This window comes from Tripterygium wilfordii, chromosome 11 (assembly GCF_013401445.1).
Source record: "Tripterygium wilfordii isolate XIE 37 chromosome 11, ASM1340144v1, whole genome shotgun sequence".
Taxonomy (NCBI): Eukaryota; Viridiplantae; Streptophyta; class Magnoliopsida; order Celastrales; family Celastraceae; genus Tripterygium; species Tripterygium wilfordii.
Window position 1 is genome coordinate 12,235,516 of NC_052242.1, and position 18,418 is coordinate 12,253,933.

The following is an 18,418-nucleotide window of genomic DNA, read 5'->3' on the forward strand; positions in this document are numbered from 1 at the left end:
TTGCACGACCAGCCAACGTTATTAGAACCATGCCGGACATCAATTCGGACAAGGGATCAAGTTATTGATTCACTGGTTCAATTAATAGTTCATTGGTCGAAAGAATCAATAATTTAGTATTATGGATAGTCTGATATTAATCATATATAATGTTATATGACATCTATGATTTAATGATTATATTATTTTTGTGAAAGAAAAGCCATCACATATTATGAAATTACAAAAAAAAATTCCAATATTTATTACAGGTCAATCTTTTTTACTTAGGTTTTGTAATGATTTTAACCCTAAACATGAACCTCTACAATTCATATAATCCAATCAATTTTACGGTTTAATGAATTACCGCTCAATTTGACCGGTTTTTCCCGAGTCATTTGCTTGAGCATTATTATTGATAGGACTGTACCGGCATGAAGACCAAGTCATTGGGTTTCCGGTCCGACTGATCGGCACGGTACAATTTTTATATAATTTATAACACTGCTTCCAGGTCCCCATATTCTATTTGTAAGAATTGCTTGTACAACTGCACCTGGAACTTTCTGATTAATCATAATGCAGGCTACTACAGAATGTATGTTCACAAAATAAAACAAAATGTCACTTCATAAGTTTTTTTGGGACAAAAGTGATCTATGAGATATGCTAAGTTGCTAACAACTACGCATCAGGCGTAAGTCAGAGTTTCATGGCGGCTCAATGTCTAAAATTTTAGCCGTAGTAGCTCCATTGTGTCCACGCAACAAGTGAACTAAGCTGATTCATGTTTTCCCTACTGTGGTTCACTGAAGTAAGCTGTTATTGCCTTCAACTTGCCATTCAAATAGTTCTTCTCAACCTGGAAACACACACCTTGAAACTCAGCACAGCAAAACATGAAGCAATTTTACAGCAGAAAACACACCTGCCACCTTGCTACTATTTAAAAACTAGAAAGGATGTCAAAAAATTGAGGTGCCCCCACCATATGAGTAAGTAGTAACAGACATTCAAGACTAAATAAGAACAAAATGCTTAGGAAATTTTTGTTCAATGTATTTAGGAATGTTTATGGTAGGAGGAAAACGATAACCAAAAGATCACTCCTCTAGCTAGTTCCCTACCAAAGCCCTTTGCATCTATGTCAGGTGGATCAATTGGCGATTTGAGTCAACAGAGTTAATCATGTGGGAAAGAAAGGCCCTTTCCATACAGCTTCAAGGACTGGAAACAATAATATAATAATATTCTAATATCCATAAAAAATCTTCCATAAAACGGTACTAATTAAAGCATATGCTTGCAGAAACTAAATCGATTAGCGTTCTATGTTACCAATGCTTAAAAAAAGATCCCAAGTGACCGTAAGAACACCTATAGCAGCATCAAAATTAAAACAGTGGTTCCTATTTTCCATCCATATGATGGAAATAACAGGACACCTAATCGCCTATCAATAAATTATTTACACATTCCAAGTTCTTGATAAGTATTTCTATGATGCAAGAAGTTGAAAATTAAATGACATGTCATAAAACCTTAAAACAACTCTTATAGTATCATTCCAGCCTCTGCATGTTGGAGAATGATATCCAATCCTTTAGTGAGGTATGACAGGCAATAAAGTGAGTTAAAATCCATGCGTATATCCAAATGAAACTTTTATCCAACGAGGAAGTTAATTATGAAATTTTATACTGTAAGCAAACTGTTCCAAGTCACACAACATTCCATTTGCAGCCAGATACTGTCTTCCAGGTATATATATAGAGGAAACAGAATCAATTTGTGTGCTTACCTCTAGTGACCATGGAGGAGTGGTTGACATGGATAACTCTGCCAATTGATTTACATCAACATTTCTTGGCAGAAACATTACAATCTTGCCAGCAACACCCTTTGCAGTGTTAAAGAGAGAATATCTGCACAGGTACAAATCATAGCAACACCAAATTAATACCAATCTTGAAGATAAGCAAGATTCAAGAACTTTAGAACAAAAATAGTTCTTAACTTCAAAAAAACCAAAAAGGAATATACCCATTGTGAGGTTTAAGCATTGTTTGGATGTCATATGTCTTTACTTTGGCATAATCAGGTCCTCCCCAGGGAGGTGACAAGAAGCAAGTGTCTGCCTGCAGCGGAGATCATTTAGTTACCGAAGAAGAGTTTGTATTAAACTTTCTTTTCTTTTTTTTGATAAAAAGTTACTATTCAGATAGATCTTAAGAAGAGTTGGTTGATAATAATCCTTAAGCTTGGGTCAAATGGTGAAGCTGTAGATTCAGCAATTCAGGTAGATCTTAACTTTAAAATCTTACCAATCCAGATACAACAATACAAAATGACGAGATGAAGTTGATTCTGAAAACCAACACAATAAAAAACATGCCAATTGGGTCTTTATCACTGCCACATCTGTGGCAGATGATAGATCAGCCAAAAGTGAAACCAAACTGACAGAGGCTGAATTCTGAAGCTTCAGCTGGTGTGAGCCTCCTCAACATTATATATTATATGATCGGGATCAATCAATAGAAGAACATGGGCTATGTTGTACATCCCTTAAATAAATATGAATACATGCAAATCAGTTAGTAGCACTAATCCATCATGCAAAATGCAAAAGTTCTGTATCTGGATTACTGCTTAAACCATCTTCGACATATACTTGAGACTGAGTAAATTATATCATGGATTAGAGCTTATTGCTGGCTACCCGCAGGTTAACTTTTTTTCAATTCTGATTTGCTTTTGGAGCGGACCATAATTTGCATTATCCAAGCCCAAGCTCTGACAGTATTTTTCTCACAACAGAGTATTTCAAACTCCATATGTTAAAACTCAAAACATTCAAATCATGACATCAAAAGGATCAGTGGGCAGGGGTGACTTTAATACCTTCAACTTTGGAGCCAAAAGAAAAAAGTCTGCTTCAACAAAATCTATTCTGTCATCAACTCCATATATGGCAGCATTATGAATTGCATAATCAATCTTCTTGCGATCAATATCAATTGCTATTACATGTTTGCTCCTGTAAATTCCGCATTTTTCAAATTCAAGAAGAATAGCATACATATTGGAGAAAATGATAAGTGGACATGTAGAGGCAAATAAAATAGAAATAAGGATGAGGCTCAGAATATGACACAATAGCACTCACCTTATTGCAAATTGGATGGCATTTCCACCTACTCCAGTAAAACAGTCTATTATGGTGCCATTACCACAACGAATGGCATGATGCTGAGCTACAAGCTCAGGAGTGACAGAAAACCACCCCTCTTCATCCATTTTTACACCGTCATCAAATCTTGAGAACAATAGGTATCTTTGGCACCAGTATTTGCCAATACTGGCAGCATATTCTTTCGATATTCCTTGGAATTGAAGCTCTGTAGAAACAAACAATTTTACCATGGGAATTAAATTTAAACGGCTTTAATCAAGGAAAAGAAGATTGAATAGCACAAATACACACATAAGTTCACAAAATATTGCACAATAACCTCAAAGACAGAGATGATGAGTCTTACAATTTGCCACATATATAGAGCCTTCATATAGATGGATGGATGATAAAGGTTATAGTCCAGAGCTAATGATCGGTAATAGTCCTACATAATTCAATAAATCAAATGGAAAAGCTATATACATATACTCTTCATCATATGTAAGTCTTAGAAATGACCTAGTTTCTAGTTTCTACCTAATGCTTTGTGGCATCAGGACATCTTTATTAAGACATGAAAGCAAAATATCCTCGACCAAACAAAACCTCAAACAGGACAATCAATTAGAATCAACCATTAAAGCAGATAAGCAAACAGATGATCACTGACAAAAATTACAGAACAGAAAACGTAATACTAAGCCATTAAACTTTGTCGTCACACAATTTCCTGGAAAAGGTTAATCTTGCTGTATTATTTTGTTACTTAAGCACCCATGTATGTATTGTAAGTAGATATTTATACATGATAAAGGATCATATAGGGTGACGGTGTGACACACACAAACTCTTTGATAAGTAAAAAAGGGAAGTATAAATCTTCCATGAAATTCTTATGCGAAGTATGTCAACAAATTAAGATGGAAAGCCTTTTTCTTCTATGAACTTCCATGAAAAGTATACATGTTTTCTGTTCATGGCAATTACGTCTACAAAGAAAGGAGAGCCTCTTTTTAAGTTCATGCTGAATGTCAAAGAAAATGATTTCTGCCCATCTTTATTCGGAACTCCAGTTTGACTAAAAGTCAGTTAAAATCTAAGGTCAAATAACAGAAAATATCACAAAAGTAACACCTTTAATCAAACAAAATAAATGTATATTTCTCAATCAATTATAAAGTGATCTAAGAAAAAAAAAAAACAGCAACAAATATGGGCAGTCAAAAGCCAAATAGGTAAATCAAGGAAGCCCCAAACCTTCATCATTCTTGGTGGACTTCCTACGTAGTCGCATTCTTCTAGCTTTCTTTTTCTGTTTTGTCATAGCAGGCTCAAACTGACTATCCAGCTCATCAGTTGCAGGATCGACAATCTTTGTCTGTGGATGACCACTCTCTGACACTTCTTCAGTGAGGGAAACTGTCAAGCTGCAAGCAGAACTGGATGTCAGACACCAAAGGAGCAAAGTTTCGTTATCCAATAATTTAGACAGACAAGTTTTGATGGACCCAAGAAAATTATGCCTCTAATCAACCTAGGCAGCTGAGCATTTGCTTTATGTAGATAGAGAATCTCTTTGGTTTCAGGTGAACCAGACCTCATGAGAACCTAGTTCCCTTGATAGTTTCCCAAACTTTGACTTAAATATAATTATGATAACTTGGACCACAGAAATATAATTATAATAACTTGGCCACAGAGAACTAACATAAAGAAAAATAAAAAATAAGGATTCATATGATCTATTTTCTTCATTTTACTCCCAAAATAAGGAAACTGTGCATATCCAAACGAGGCAAGGTACTGAGGTAGCCACTAATATATTCCCTGGGATTTGAGTACAAGCACAAGGTAACTTCATCAACATTGCCTTCATAATTCATATCCACAAAGTACATTGGCACTTCTCTTTTTTTTTTTGGGTGGGCCGGGGAGAGTTTTTATTAAAGGGGCACCAAGCTGATACAATGCAAGAAATATGATCGCAAATCAGCTAAGACTGATCTTATCAGAGAAATTGAAACAGGTATAGTCAATTGTCTATAAGAAGCCAATAGTCAAATCAGCATACCTATCAGCAGCAAATCCAATCCCCGTTAACTGTTCCTCAGGTGGCCGATCGTCTAAGCTACTATCATTCTGTAAAAACTCGCCACTTTGTTGCGGATGACAAGAAAATGAACCGTCAACATCCATTTCGGTATGCTCAGCAATCACATCACTGGACTTTTCAGAGAAATGTAGGGATGCTAGATGCTCCATGCCTGGCGGTGGGAACCATGTAGAAACATTTGTTTTGACATTGTAGAAGTAGTTTCTCGAGTAGAACGAATCCCAGTACACCTGCCAATCTACCAAATCATCATTACTTTCATGCCTTTTAACTTCAAAGGGCTCAAGAACTTCAGAATTCAGTGAGTATTCAGCAGATTCTGAAACACCAGTTTGCCCATTGCTGTCTTCATTGCAGAATTTCTCATCTTCAACATCATTATGAATAACCGATGAATATTCTGGGCATTCACATTCCATTAAGCTCCTGCAGAATACTATATTTCCTTGGTCAACAACTCCATCGTTCAAATAGCACTCTGGAGAAAGTCTAGTACCTAAATTAGTTGAAGTTGTTGCAATAGCAACACCCTTGAATGGAACATCGGAATGTCGTCCAGAGTCACACTCGCCATTATTAGACAAGACATCGCATGTCGCATCATAGGTTTGTTCCTTGGCAGCAACATCAGTAACCAAAACAGAATTTACGGAATCTTCTCCTTCACTATTCAGGCATTGGGGTCTAACATCCACTGCAATCGCCATTGACATGCAACATAAAGAATTGCTTTTGCTATCATTAAAAACACGAGGTGATACAATCTCTAGCTCACTCACTTCGTTTAATTCTAGCAATTCGTCCTCATTTTCTTCATGCTCATGAGAATGCTTCAAGTGTGGGCCCTTCCTTTTGAATTTTGGCACCTTGCTTGTCATCTGTAGTGATAAACGAAGATCATAGAGTAAGTGTGCAAGAAATAGATAGCCATCAAATCTTATAATATGCGCAGTGAATTATTGTTAGCAGAATGACATTAAGGATCACTCTGATATGACGATAATGATATGAAAACAATCACGACATTCATTTATTTACATTAGAAGGTCTTTTGCGTTTTCAATTTGTACCATTGATCACTCTGAAGTATGCATTCGGGTATTTTTATATAATATAAGTACTTTTGCAATTCCCCCTCCCCTCCTCCAAAATATCGGTTAAATGACAACAATCTAAAATATATTGCATGCACCTTCTATAATTTAGTTTTCTAGCATTTTAATTCTTAAATGAGACACCACTTAGCAATAAAGCAATAACCTTGCCATATTTTAAAATCATTGAGGAAGAAAAGTAATGTTCTCCTGCTTTCATAGCAGTATAGCACTATAAATTATCTAATTATCGATAACACGCAATTATCAACACAGCAGTAATGTTTCATATGAATAGGCAATGTCCTTTCTCGAGACATCCAGCTCTAAGAACAGACTTCTATACAACTATTTCTGTATATGGTAAATATCAGCCATGACAAAGGAATGTTGAGAACACCATCCAAAGTTGACTGTGAAAGTTGATTCTACATAAAGAGGTATTATATTTATGGTCCCTATTTTTTTTATGACCCATACCTTATTCATGGAAATCTCAAATACGTATAGGCGCAGGTAAGCTTAAACAACAATATTTAATGTTCATATCACGGCCAATCATGCCCTAGATCGCTACTGCAATTACAATCAACCAACGAAGGACACTAGAAAGACTTGGTATCAGAAGTCACCTTTTTGCTGGTTCGGAAGCACATGGGAAGTCCTAAAGCACTCATCTGCCTGGCTAGTTCAACATCTTCTGGCAAAGCACCAGCATCTGAGCAATCACAGAAAAATGTAGAAGGATCATTGACTCTCTAAGCCACCCAACCCTAATGGCATGTAACAAAGTGCAATACCGTACTAGTATATGAAGAACACAATACAAACTAACTACAACTACCCATATATACAACGAAGTCAAATTGCAGAAGAACTAAAGATAGTAAAAGAATAGTATATTAAAAAAAAAAACAGTAAAAGAAGGGTGACACTTGCCAATAGTTGGCGAAGGGACGCTTGGTTCATCATTGTCCTCATCACTCTCGGAAAATTTCTGCATTCACGCAGTAATACAAACATTAACAAGGCATGTTCAATTACCTTGATTGCTATAACTGCAACCACGGTACCAAAAATACAAGCCTAACTGCCTAAGTGAAGAAATCGCAATTACCACTTGGAAACAAAGGAGGAAAAAAAATTACTCACTTTGTATTTACGTAAGGGAACTTCTCGCGTCTCTTTTGAACCATCATCCCTGAAGAGAAAGGGCAAAAAAAAATCAAAAATCAAGCTAACGATCAGCAATTGAGTTTGTTTTAATTAGAACTCGAAAGAGAAACGCGAACCACAAGTAGACTTCAGTGAGCTTGAAACGGAAGCCGAGGGCTTTAATCGCCGGAGCTTCTTCATAGTGTTCGCATGTTTCCATTGCAGTTAAATTCTTGCAGCCCAATTTACACAGAATATGTTTTAGGTTAGAGAGCAGAGCAACAAGACGCTTCACTCCCGCTTTTTAAGTCATACTAACTCGATTGTCGGTTAGTACGACGTAGTTTAGGTCCTAAACGGCATCGTTTAATACGTAACCCCTCGCTATCCCTCTGCAAGTCGGGCAACGGGCGAACAGCTGAAAATTTCGGCCTCAAGCCCCGAAGGAAGGAAGGGAGTGAAAAATTAAGAGCAAAAGCAATGGAAGACGGCGAGATAGATGAGGGCATGCTGGTGGAGGAAGATGCGCAGGTACCTCAAGAACACCACCCTAAGACGGAGAAATCTCCTTACGAAATGCTCAAAGACAGCAAGACTGCCGTGGAGGAGATCGTCGCCAAGATGCTCTCGATCAAAAAAGAAGGCCAGCCCAAATCCCTACTCAGAGAGCTCGTCACCCAAATGTGCCTCCACTTCGTCACTCTCCGCCAGGTTTAATTCACGTTAGACCTTTCATTTGATTGTTTGCTTGTCTAGGGTTTTGTTTTGTGCTGTTCTAATTCCGTTGTTTCTCTTGCAGGCCAACCGTTTGATACTGTTAAAGGAGGAGCTCGTGAAAGCGGAGACGGAACGTGCCAAGGCTCCGGTGGATTTCACGACCCTGCAGCTTCAAAATTTGATGTACGAGAAGAGCCACTATGTGAAAGCCATAAAGGCTTGCAAGGATTTCAAGTCCAAGTATCCTGATATTGAACTTGTGCCGGAGGAGGAATTTCTTCGCGATGCACCTGAGCATATTAAGGGCCCTGAGCCTGCAAAGGATACGTCACATAATCTTATGCTCAAGAGGCTCAATTATGAGCTGCACCAGGTAATTAGTCTCTTCTCCGAATCATGATTTATTCTTTAAGTTTTGGTAGTTGATGTGCCATATAGCGGTTCTCTTGCATCCGGATTAATCATACTGTTTCTAAGTGTCCTCAATTGGATTCGCTAATTGCTTGGCATCCAAACCCATACACAATTTTTGAAAGGAGTGCCAAACATATTGGGGGAGATCATGATGCATTCTCCTATTTTGTTAGACTGCTTCTGAATGTAAAAGAAGATTAAGAAAAAGGGTTTTCCTTGATCTATGTCTTTTTGTTCCTTTTCTTTATTTTTCCACTTCTAAGAAGATACTAAATTAAATATCATTTTTATCAGCGCAAAGAACTATGCAAGCTTCGAGAGAAACTAGAACAGCATAAGAAAGGTCTGTTGGAAACAATTGCAAACCGAAAGAAGTTCTTATCAAGTCTTCCATCACACCTCAAGTCCCTCAAGAAAGCATCCCTCCCAGTACAGAATCAATTAGGGGTTTTGCATGCAAAGAAAACAAAGCAGCTTCAATCTGCTGAGTTGCTTCCGCCGCCTCTTTACGTGGTTTACTCGCAGTTCTTGTCGCAAAAGGAGGCATTTGGAGAAAATATTGATCTGGAAATAGTAGGAAGTGTAAAGGATGCTCAAGCTTTTGCACGCCAGCAAGCTAATAAGGAAACTGGTAATTGATTATTACTTTTCTCTATAGCCATTTAACAACTTTGTAAAGCTGAATTGATGAATATGAAATATATAAAATAAAATAAAAACATGTTTTGTGATATATTGCCATGCGTGGATATGCTCATTCTCAGCTCTTTTGTCATATATTTGTTAGTGACCACAATGTTCATAAGTACTACATTTTTTTCACCAACATAGCTTTTTGCCACTCACATCTTGAATTAATTCAAATCCCAGAATGTCATCTGCATAATTAGGGCAATGCTATCAAGTAGCCTTAGGATGGACATGAGTACATGACCCATTTGGTCAGTGCTGTCAGACAGGCAGAACATGTTGAGATGCCAGACGATGCTTAGGTTGAGATATTCGGAATCATTGTTACACCAATATCGTTGGTTTTGCCTCCAGTTATTGATAGGTTCATGACAACCTTTATTCCATCTCAATATTCAGCGCTTTGTCTGTTTCATGGCTTTCAACATGCTGTTGCTTGTGGGATAGTTTTGCGACAATCTTTGTTTGAATATTTGATTGTTATAGTACTGTACCACACTACCACATTGGATCAATAACTACTGATTTTGTTGGTACAGGCATATCTATCAATATAGAGAATTCCAGGTTGGAGGACGATGCAGCTGATGAGGAAGATGATGGCCAGAGGAGGAGGAAACGGCCAAAGAAGGTTTCAAGTAAGGACAACCTTGATCAGGCAGGTGTATACCAAGTTCATCCACTTAAGGTCATCCTTCACATTTATGATGATGAGGCTTCTGATCCCAAGTCGGCAAATCTTATATGTCTGAAGTTTGAATACTTGTTGAAGTTGAATGTTGTATGTGTTGGGATTGAAGGATCCACTGATGGACCTGAAAACAATATCTTATGCAACTTATTTCCTGATGACACTGGCCATGAGCTTCCTCACCAGGTATGGATAAATATTATGCATATGCCGATAGTTCTGTCTCTTATCTTCTTTTTGATCCTTCTTTTCCCTGTTCTGATTATTTTTCTTGATGTTGCTGCAGTCTGCGAAGCTTCTTTTTGGGGATGCTATGTTATTTGATGAGAAGAGATCTTCATTGCCATATAAATGGGCCCAGCATTTGGCAGGAATTGATTTCTTGCCAGAAGTTTCACCGTTGCTTGTTGACCGTGAAACTCAAAACAGTGAGGAAGCTAAAAGTAATTCCATCATATCTGGTTTATCACTATATCGCCAGCAAAATCGAGTACCAACAGTTTTGCAGAGAATTCGCTCTAGAAAAAGGGCTCAGCTGGTTCTTGCGTGAGTCACTGCTCTATATGTTTAGAGTCATAGAAAATAATTATGAGTTGAATACACAGAATCTGAGTATTGGCTATTATGTTTCCGTTTTTTGGTTAGGACTTTGTTGGTGTCCCTTTTTTGTATGATGTCAAGTGGCCAATATTACGGACTTCTATCAAAGCTTTAATTTGCTTTGCTTTCTTATGATTTGTGCTTGTTGCCTTTGGGGGTTTGATAATTTTATCAGGAGCTTGTGTGTTTGTGTGCGTCTTGTGGTAAGACCGTTTTTGTTGAAAGTTTGGAATTCTTTGGTTGGCTTACAGGGGACAGCTTGATTCTCTTTTGAAGCTTAAATGGCCTTCTCTGAATTATGGAAGTGTTCCATGGGCTTTGCATTCTCCTTTATGCAATTTGCATGGTTGGTCTGCTGCAGGTATTGCAACTAGTGGGGCTTCATCTTTGCCCGTCAATGATACGGATAAAGTTCAGGAACCTATAGATCTCAATATGGAGGGAAAATCAGATCCTCGAAACAATGAGCCAGAGAGTGCGAGAGAAGATGGGGAGCTTCCTTCTTTACTTCCAATTGCATCTGTTGGCAGCAATGATAAGCTTACTCCCTCAAAAAAATCTAATTTAGAACTTTCCAGGCAGCTGTCTTTGATTTCAAAGAATGTCATCTCTCCACTCAGTAAGGCAAAATCACCAAGCTTCAGGAAGCATGATGATTTAGATCTCTTGTTGGATACTGATAGCGAAGTGGACGAACCCACATACATTGAACCTGGGACAGAAAATGCGGCTTCTGTACAATGCTATGAGTTGGTGCAAGAATCATGGGTGGATTATGGGGTCAAGGAATATTCTCTTGTTCTAAGCAGGAAACTGGTTTTGAATGAGAGAAATGTTAAATTGGAAGCCAAGGTAGTTTTAGCTGTGCTCTTTTTGTAATTTGTATTGTGTTCAGTTACTTAAAAGTTTGTTAATTCTGTCTGTAATGGCAGGTCAAGATCAGCATGGAGTATCCTCTTAGGCCACCTCTTTTTGCTGTGAGTTTTCATGCAAGTGGAGAAAATTCTTGTGAGAGTGATGGATCTGAGTACAATGAACTTCGTGCCATTGAAGCGGTGGTAAGCAGTTGAAGTTTTAACTTTTATCAATGAATTATTTTGCTACTAAACTAGATCATTTTCAATTCCCATGTTTACAAGCACTATTTGAAAGGTAGCATTGAACCAAAGCACTAATCTTACAATACATTAGAACCTGAGGCATTGATGTGGTGTTGACAAGTGTTATGATTTATAAAAAAATTAGCAGCAATTTTAAGTGAGTGATGTGGTTGGCTCTGCGGCATTAGGGGGAGAGTTTGAAGGTCTTCGAAGACCAAGTCTTATCGTTTTTTGTTTCTTTTTTCTCATCATTTTGTAAGTATTTGCAAAAGCATGGAGATGCAGCAAAGCTGCAACTCACATGCTAGTATCCTTTAAATTGTGAGATGGTAGTTTATGCTTTGTCCAAAGGTGATTCTTTCCAGTGTTTCTTAAACTTCAACGAGTTGTCTCCTTTTGATTCGTCACCTCCATTATAGTGCCAAGATCATCGTCTTTTCTCATCATTTTGTAAGCATTTGCAAAAGCATGGAGATGCAGCTTCCAACTCGCATGCTAGTATCCTTTAAATTGTGAGATGGTAGTTTATGCTTTGTCCAAAGGTGATCTTTCCAGTGTTTCTTAAACTTCGACAAGTTGTCTCCTTTTGATTCGTCACCTCCATTATAGTGCCAAGATCATCGTCTTGATTATTACTTGTATTCATTAATTCCCCCTGCTGAAGATATTTTTTCTTTCCCCTGGCCTTTGTTTTGTAGGTCAACCTTCATATATTGAAGATACTGCCTGAGGATCAAGAAAATTTTGTCTTAGCCCATCAAGTGCGCTGCCTTGCAATGTTGTTTGATTATTACATTGATAAGGCATCTCAACCATCGGAAAAGAGAAAGAGCACCTCGGTCATTGATATTGGTTTGTGTGAGCCTGTTCATGGCAGTCTTATGGCCAGATCTGTTAGAGGAAGAGATCGGAGGAAGATGATATCCTGGAAGGATATGGAATGTGTCCGTGGCTATCCTTACTAATGGTACATTGTTCAGTGCTTGCAGGTGACAAATTTAGTTCCTGTGGCTTATGTAAGCTAATGTTAGCTAATTGGACTTGCCGGATTACAAGTTTGTTGCTTTCACAGAGAATGAATTTTAAAGTACTTTTTTCCTCTTATTTTTTTCCCCCTTTTCATAGTCCTGATCTACAACCGAAGCCTTGTGATCAAACTTTAACGATTAAAAAGCATTTCATGACGCTCTGCCTCTTAAGTTATTAACTAATCTACAGCTCTGTGTATTAAAAATAAACACACACGTGTGTACATATACATATACATATACATATATGTATATGAATTCTTCTTTGAGGACTAATTTTTGAGGGCGTGAATGGGTCGAACTGTCACCATATTTCTTTACACAGAAAAGAGGGAAAATAGTGTGAAGCCAACGACATGTTTGGAAAACCAAGCCAATGATGGTAGGCAACTGCACGTACTAAAAGGACATGTCTCAACTGAATCTAATAAGGCTATATATTTGTTTCCCTTGGCTCCTCTACATTGCCTACATCCATTATTTTCTAAAAAGAAGCTGAAACAGATGATGAATATATATAATGCTTGTATTCTAAAACTCTGAATCACAAATCTACAATGACCACGCGATTGCCTTAAATATGTACAGCAATCTACCACACACATATCTTATACTGTAGAAACTTCACCATGGTCCAGTCTGTGTCCGTCTCAAGCACCGTTTCTTACCTCCTTGCTGCGTATTCATCATCTCCAATACCTGCAACATCACCAAGCACAAGAAAATCCGAATAACCCAGTTATTATTTAATCATACAAGTATTCCATGAAATTCCACGTGTGTCTGTAGATACTAGAATGGAATTATTAGAGAACTTCTATATGAGTTGGTTGACCTTACTGACATTCAACGAGTAACCCTATCGGACCAAAAGAATTTTCGTGTGCTACACAAGCAGGACATTTTTATCATAATATTTGTCCAAAGAAGAGCTATACACAAGTCCTCTCAGCAAAAAAACCTAAGAAAATTCCAATAAGTTTTACCCCTGGAAACTTGAAACTTAAAAGAACATGTAAGATTTCCATCTGCCTGGTATTATTCCACGAGTTAAAATTGTTTCTATTCAGAGAGGGAAGCATACAATTATCCACATCATCTTTTTTCCATCCTTCAGATGGGAAAATTCTACATCCAATAACTTTGGCTTCACACCAACTTGAAAATAGAATGTGAGACCTGACAAAGGACGCCATGACTACTACTCATTTTCCATCCTTTGGTTTCTGTTTGTAATATCCCCTTTTTATGTGTGTGAGTGGTTTAGAGCTTTGAAGACCACCCCCAAGTTTGCCATTCTTAATACCCTACGCCACTCCCACGGTTCTGAAAAGCCACCTAGGCCCATTACTCCATTGCATCCTGCATTAACTCTAATTCTCTATTTGTATTAATTAGTCTATTTTGCATCCTTGTATATAGGCTTAAACATGTGTACAAAAGTGGTAGTCTGGGACGCTGTCACTCTGTGTCCCTTAGGCCGTTAAGTGTATTCTTTGAATATTATTTATCAAAAAAGAATACCATGCTCGGCAGCAGTGACCAGGGAAAAGCAGATAATGTTTTGAAGGAACCAGAAAATAAGATAACAAGAATGCAGACAAAATATTTTCCTTTTTTTGTCCAAAAGAAATGGAGCTTCAAATCAACCTCTTAGGTTAACAGGTCGAATTTGAGCAATCCAAATTCAGCCCCGCCAAGAGTAGACAAACTGGATGAGGTAATACTAATGAAGAGATTAACTTTATTCAGTTATCATTTAAAGCTTTACATAATTTAAGGGAGATTTCACTACACATTTCTTATGCCTTAAGAAACTATTGTGATCGCCATAAGAAAAGCAGTCTGACAACAAATGTCATGCAACACACACTTTTAAAGTGGTTCTTCTACATAAGACATGAAGTGCGGAGACTATAGAGGCCTGTTGCAAGACGGTTTAAAGCTAAAAAGGAAGGGGAAAGCTTGGGAAACATAGAGTAGTAGAAGATAGATGGCTCATGATTTGGGTCTGTAGGCATTTTGAAGAATTTCATTTATTGAATAGTCTTGATGAATGCTTTAAGCGTTTGGCATTGTAGACTGGAATATCAAATGTGCTAGTAGCTTAGTACTTTTTTTGGCAAGGGAAATTTTCATTGATACAAAGTATATGAAAACTACATTTGGGTTTGCAAGTAATCCAATTCTCAGGAGAAATACCACTGGGATTCTTTTATTTCTTATTTTCTCCAATCAGTTCCAAGCATTATTAATTTACTATCATTTATGATTTATTCTACTTTAGCTCAAAGTATCAAACTCATTTTTTGAGTCCAGAGATTATTATTATTATTGGAGGAAGACATTTTAAGGAGCCATTATTCCTATTGGAGGAAGACCTTTAAGGAATAATATTTTTATGAGCATAAAAATGTTCCAAAGTCTTTGTTCCACTAATTGATGTTTTTCCCTCCATGTGTGTGTGAATGTGCAGGAGTAGGTCAACATCCAGAAAAGATCTAAAAATAAGCTTATCATAACAACAAGGCTAAGTTCAAAAAAATGAACAATGGAGGATAAACTATTAGTCAGTGTCAATAGGATCCCAAGAGGAAACAAAAGGTAATACCTGATCTTTCTGCATTTCCATGATTTTTGCCTGTGCCAGCAAAAGTGCAATCAGTGACCGTTTGCAATTGGCAAATGAATTGAAGGGAATTCGATGTACTACAACTAAAATATACCTGTTTCTTCCGCAACTCTTGATTCTCTTCTTTTAACTTGGCAACTTCAGCTTCCAATTCCGTGGTATAAGCCTGAAAGGCCCACAAAGAAACTTCAGGGAAAACTATTCAACTTATCAAAAACAAAAATTGCCATATACTTGTCAAAATGAAATAGTTTGCTCAAGTTTCACTTCCCTCATGTTCTAAGGTTGAATTTGTTGGTGTTATACAATGTCAACTAGATTTTATATTCCCTAACAATTTTTCAATTACCTCCTGATGTCATTCTGCCACATGATTATCATTCTGCCACATGATTATAAATGCATCACATCAAAATTCAAATAGATGTTAAAAAACAGAAGGGTCAATTGCGCAAAATTTACCAAGTGAAAACAGAATGAAATCTCTCTCTTCTTGCAGATGCTTCACTTGAAATGGAAATAAGAACAAGGCTACAGCATTATAATTCTTTCCTCGTCCCCCAACCCCCACTTTTTTGCTGCACTAAAAGATGTCTATAATCTACATCCACATGCAAATCTCAAGCTTTATGAAATTGATGTCACGAGTATAGAGTTCATGCATGCCAGCAGTGAAATTAATCTTCTATTGATACTCTTATCCAGCAGCACGGGACATGATTGCAGTTAGCTATAACGGTATCTCATACAAATATATCAGCAGCGGGGAACAATCACGAAGTTCTGTGACCTTAATATACTGCTAGTACATGGTCATAGACAGGAGGTTGCTATTTTCAAGTTACAGACGTTTAGTTTGTGGATTATAAAATTCTCAATCACAGTGAACTATCAATTATTTACCGGTATATACACAATAGACTAGGAAAAAACAGGAAAAGAACACTAAAATCTGATGCCATATATATGCATAAGGGAGGATTAGATATAAAAGCAAGTCACACAAATATACACCTGCTTACGAGCCCGCGACCTTGCAGCTGACTCTCTGTTCTTTATCATTCTCCTCTGCCTCCTTTCAACAACCTTCTCCACAGCCCCATTGCTTCGCCTCCCTCTCAAACCTCCATTAAACACATATGGAACTGGTGAAACTGAAGACGAATCACCGTTACTCTTCCCAACCACATCTGAAGACAACTGGTTTGCAGGAGAAGAAAGAGGCCCTGCCCCAGCCCCTAAGCCCATCATCCCCATACCTCCACCCTGGAGTCCAGTACCGTTCATCCCTTGATCCCCGAACCCCACAATCCCTCCCCTTATTCCAGGACTAGCCAAACCACTCTGTATAGGCATCTTTGTCATGTAACCTCCAACTGCTGGCTGCTTGGGAAATATTTGAGGTTGCTGTGGCTGCTGCTGCTGCGACAGCTGAGCCTGAGACAACTGATTTTGATTTAATCTAACTCCATTCACATTCAAAGGCAAATTTGACTGCATGGAACCCTGATTGTTACTACTACCACCATTATTATTAGTCTCTGATGTCCAATTTCCCATTAATCCTGCACCCCGACCCATCTGTTGTAATCCGATCCCAAATCCAGAATTATTATTCACTGTGCGCGATAAATCCCCAAAAAATCCACCATTACCAACCTTACCGCCCATTTGAATATCTTCCCTGACAACCCCAGCTCTCAGTAGAAACTCCTCTAAAGTCATCTCTCCCAGAGTCTGCTGCCTCTGCGGGTAGTTCGCATTCGCTCCTACAACCGCATGTCCATCTTTTCCGACACCATGATCGTTGGCTATCTCTCTCCAGACCTCATCGACGGTCTTCTGGCTGAGCGTTCGCGGCAGAGTGAGGGAGCCTTGCCGCTGGAGCTGCTGACCCTCTTGTCCAGCACCGGAGGTGGACGTCATGGTCATCGACTGTGTTTCTTCCGCCGTCCAGATGTTCTTCAGTAGCTCGTCCATGTTCATCGACCCAAAGTCCTTACCAACGCTGCCGCCCATCGTGTTCTGCAATTCGTCGAAGGTCAGAGAATAGATCGACTGCTGCCGTGCCAACTCGAAGTTTCCAAGAGGACGGTTCCCACCTCCGTCGCCGGGCGGATCGTTGCCGAGGTTCTTGAACATTTTTGTCCCAAAAGTGAAGTAAAATCTGTATAAAACAATGTCAGAGCTGACTAATACCAAGAATCCCCTTCTCCACTGAAACTAAATCTGATCGAACTGAAATCTGCAACTAAAATGAAAAATTAAGATTAATTTAGCGAAATATTAAACATCTTCTCTCGGTTTTTCTTTTAGCAGAAATTCCAAGTAATCAACAAAAAAACATGAATTAAAACCCTAATCCGAACATACTTCAGGATCTCCGATACCAGAGCCAAAAATCACAGCATAAAATCTAAGCCAGGCAACAAAAATTCATCTAGAATCCATAGCTCAGCGACGATACAAACCTGGTGTGCGTGTGTTTGGTGGCTATTTTGTCTGCGAGTGGTTCCTTCTTCTTCGGGTATTGGGACTCCGAGTGTGCGCCAAGTGTCGATCGGCCTAGCAATACTTTCGCTTTTAAGACATGCAGAGCTGCAGAGAGGGGACGGAGAGCAGGCCCGGCTGTGATTTGACTACATCCACAATACTTTTTTTTTCTTTGAAAACTTGTATTTTGTTAATTTTATTTTAATGATATTTTTTTATTAGAAATAAAAATAAATTTAATGTCAAAATGCATAATAATTTTGGACAGTTAGATATAAACCTAAAATATTCTATACCTTTTGGCTTTTTCATGTTGATTTTTATTTTTATTTCAAAAAAATATATTCATGTAAATCGATCAAAATATAAATATAATTTTTAAAAAGTATTTGAGATCTCATATTTATGGCCAATCTATCCAAAAAAATCGTGTCAAACCATCCATTTGGTTAATTATTATTAAATGTATGTTACTATGTTAATGAGGATCGATCAAAAAAATTGACCAAACCACTAATAATTTATTGAACG

The 18,418-nt window shown here is 37.9% G+C and overlaps 3 protein-coding genes across 11 annotated transcripts; 1 reads left to right on the plus strand and 2 right to left on the minus strand.

Moving 5' to 3' along the window:
• Nucleotides 1-524: 524 nt before the first annotated feature.
• On the minus strand, nt 525-7,861 carry LOC120009377 (trimethylguanosine synthase-like). 5 transcript variants are annotated; one of them, XM_038859947.1, is made up of 12 exons: nt 7,660-7,861; nt 7,520-7,568; nt 7,307-7,364; nt 7,000-7,085; nt 5,770-6,151; nt 5,232-5,709; nt 4,418-4,587; nt 3,152-3,383; nt 2,887-3,022; nt 2,026-2,120; nt 1,784-1,907; nt 525-844 (listed from the first exon to the last, which is right to left on the minus strand). In XM_038859947.1, the coding sequence occupies exons 1-12, from the start codon at nt 7,740-7,742 to the stop codon at nt 779-781; spliced, it is 1,959 nt and encodes a 652-aa protein (XP_038715875.1). In that variant the 5' UTR covers nt 7,743-7,861; the 3' UTR covers nt 525-778. The 5 variants fall into 5 exon arrangements, with proteins under 5 accessions (XP_038715875.1, XP_038715874.1, XP_038715876.1 ...); XM_038859946.1 differs by having other exon boundaries at nt 5,232-6,151; XM_038859948.1 differs by lacking the exons at nt 7,307-7,364; nt 7,520-7,568; nt 7,660-7,861 and having other exon boundaries at nt 5,232-5,967; nt 6,053-6,151; nt 7,000-7,042.
• Nucleotides 7,862-7,915: 54 nt separating this feature from the next.
• On the plus strand, nt 7,916-12,838 carry LOC120009376 (THO complex subunit 5B-like). Of its 2 annotated transcripts, XM_038859943.1 has the most exons (8): nt 7,916-8,233; nt 8,322-8,612; nt 8,948-9,284; nt 9,883-10,220; nt 10,321-10,580; nt 10,886-11,486; nt 11,567-11,692; nt 12,433-12,838. In XM_038859943.1, exons 1-8 carry the CDS (start codon nt 8,003-8,005, stop codon nt 12,697-12,699), a joined length of 2,451 nt encoding a protein of 816 aa, XP_038715871.1. In that variant the 5' UTR covers nt 7,916-8,002; the 3' UTR covers nt 12,700-12,838. The 2 variants fall into 2 exon arrangements, with proteins under 2 accessions (XP_038715871.1, XP_038715873.1); XM_038859945.1 differs by lacking the exons at nt 11,567-11,692; nt 12,433-12,838 and having other exon boundaries at nt 10,996-11,147.
• A 219-nt stretch (nt 12,839-13,057) lies between these two features.
• Nucleotides 13,058-18,049, minus strand: LOC120009378 (ABSCISIC ACID-INSENSITIVE 5-like protein 5). Of its 4 annotated transcripts, none has more exons than XM_038859954.1 (5): nt 17,866-18,049; nt 16,409-17,561; nt 15,489-15,560; nt 15,374-15,403; nt 13,058-13,461 (listed from the first exon to the last, which is right to left on the minus strand). In XM_038859954.1, the coding sequence occupies exons 2-5, from the start codon at nt 17,534-17,536 to the stop codon at nt 13,387-13,389; spliced, it is 1,305 nt and encodes a 434-aa protein (XP_038715882.1). In that variant the 5' UTR covers nt 17,537-17,561; nt 17,866-18,049; the 3' UTR covers nt 13,058-13,386. The 4 variants fall into 4 exon arrangements, with proteins under 4 accessions (XP_038715882.1, XP_038715880.1, XP_038715879.1 ...); XM_038859952.1 differs by having other exon boundaries at nt 16,409-17,639; nt 17,866-18,031; XM_038859951.1 differs by having other exon boundaries at nt 16,409-17,645; nt 17,866-18,031.
• Between the last annotated feature and the right edge of the window lie 369 nt (nt 18,050-18,418).

Coding starts and splice junctions, on each gene's coding strand:
- LOC120009377 (XM_038859946.1), bottom strand. CDS start 7,742: ATGGAAACATGCGAACACTATGAAGAAGCTCCGGCGATTAAAGCCCTC. Junction 7,365..7,519: donor TTCCCTTACGTAAATACAAA/GTGAGTAATTTT, acceptor GCGTGAATGCAG/AAATTTTCCGAGAGTGATGA. Junction 3,384..4,417: donor GTCCACCAAGAATGATGAAG/GTTTGGGGCTTC, acceptor TTGTTTCTACAG/AGCTTCAATTCCAAGGAATA.
- LOC120009376 (XM_038859943.1), top strand. CDS start 8,003: ATGGAAGACGGCGAGATAGATGAGGGCATGCTGGTGGAGGAAGATGCG. Junction 9,285..9,882: donor GCAAGCTAATAAGGAAACTG/GTAATTGATTAT, acceptor TTGTTGGTACAG/GCATATCTATCAATATAGAG. Junction 10,221..10,320: donor GCCATGAGCTTCCTCACCAG/GTATGGATAAAT, acceptor ATGTTGCTGCAG/TCTGCGAAGCTTCTTTTTGG.
- LOC120009378 (XM_038859954.1), bottom strand. CDS start 17,536: ATGTTCAAGAACCTCGGCAACGATCCGCCCGGCGACGGAGGTGGGAAC. Junction 15,561..16,408: donor GGTCGCGGGCTCGTAAGCAG/GTGTATATTTGT, acceptor TGGGCCTTTCAG/GCTTATACCACGGAATTGGA. Junction 13,462..15,373: donor TGGAAATGCAGAAAGATCAG/GTATTACCTTTT, acceptor GTGATGTTGCAG/GTATTGGAGATGATGAATAC.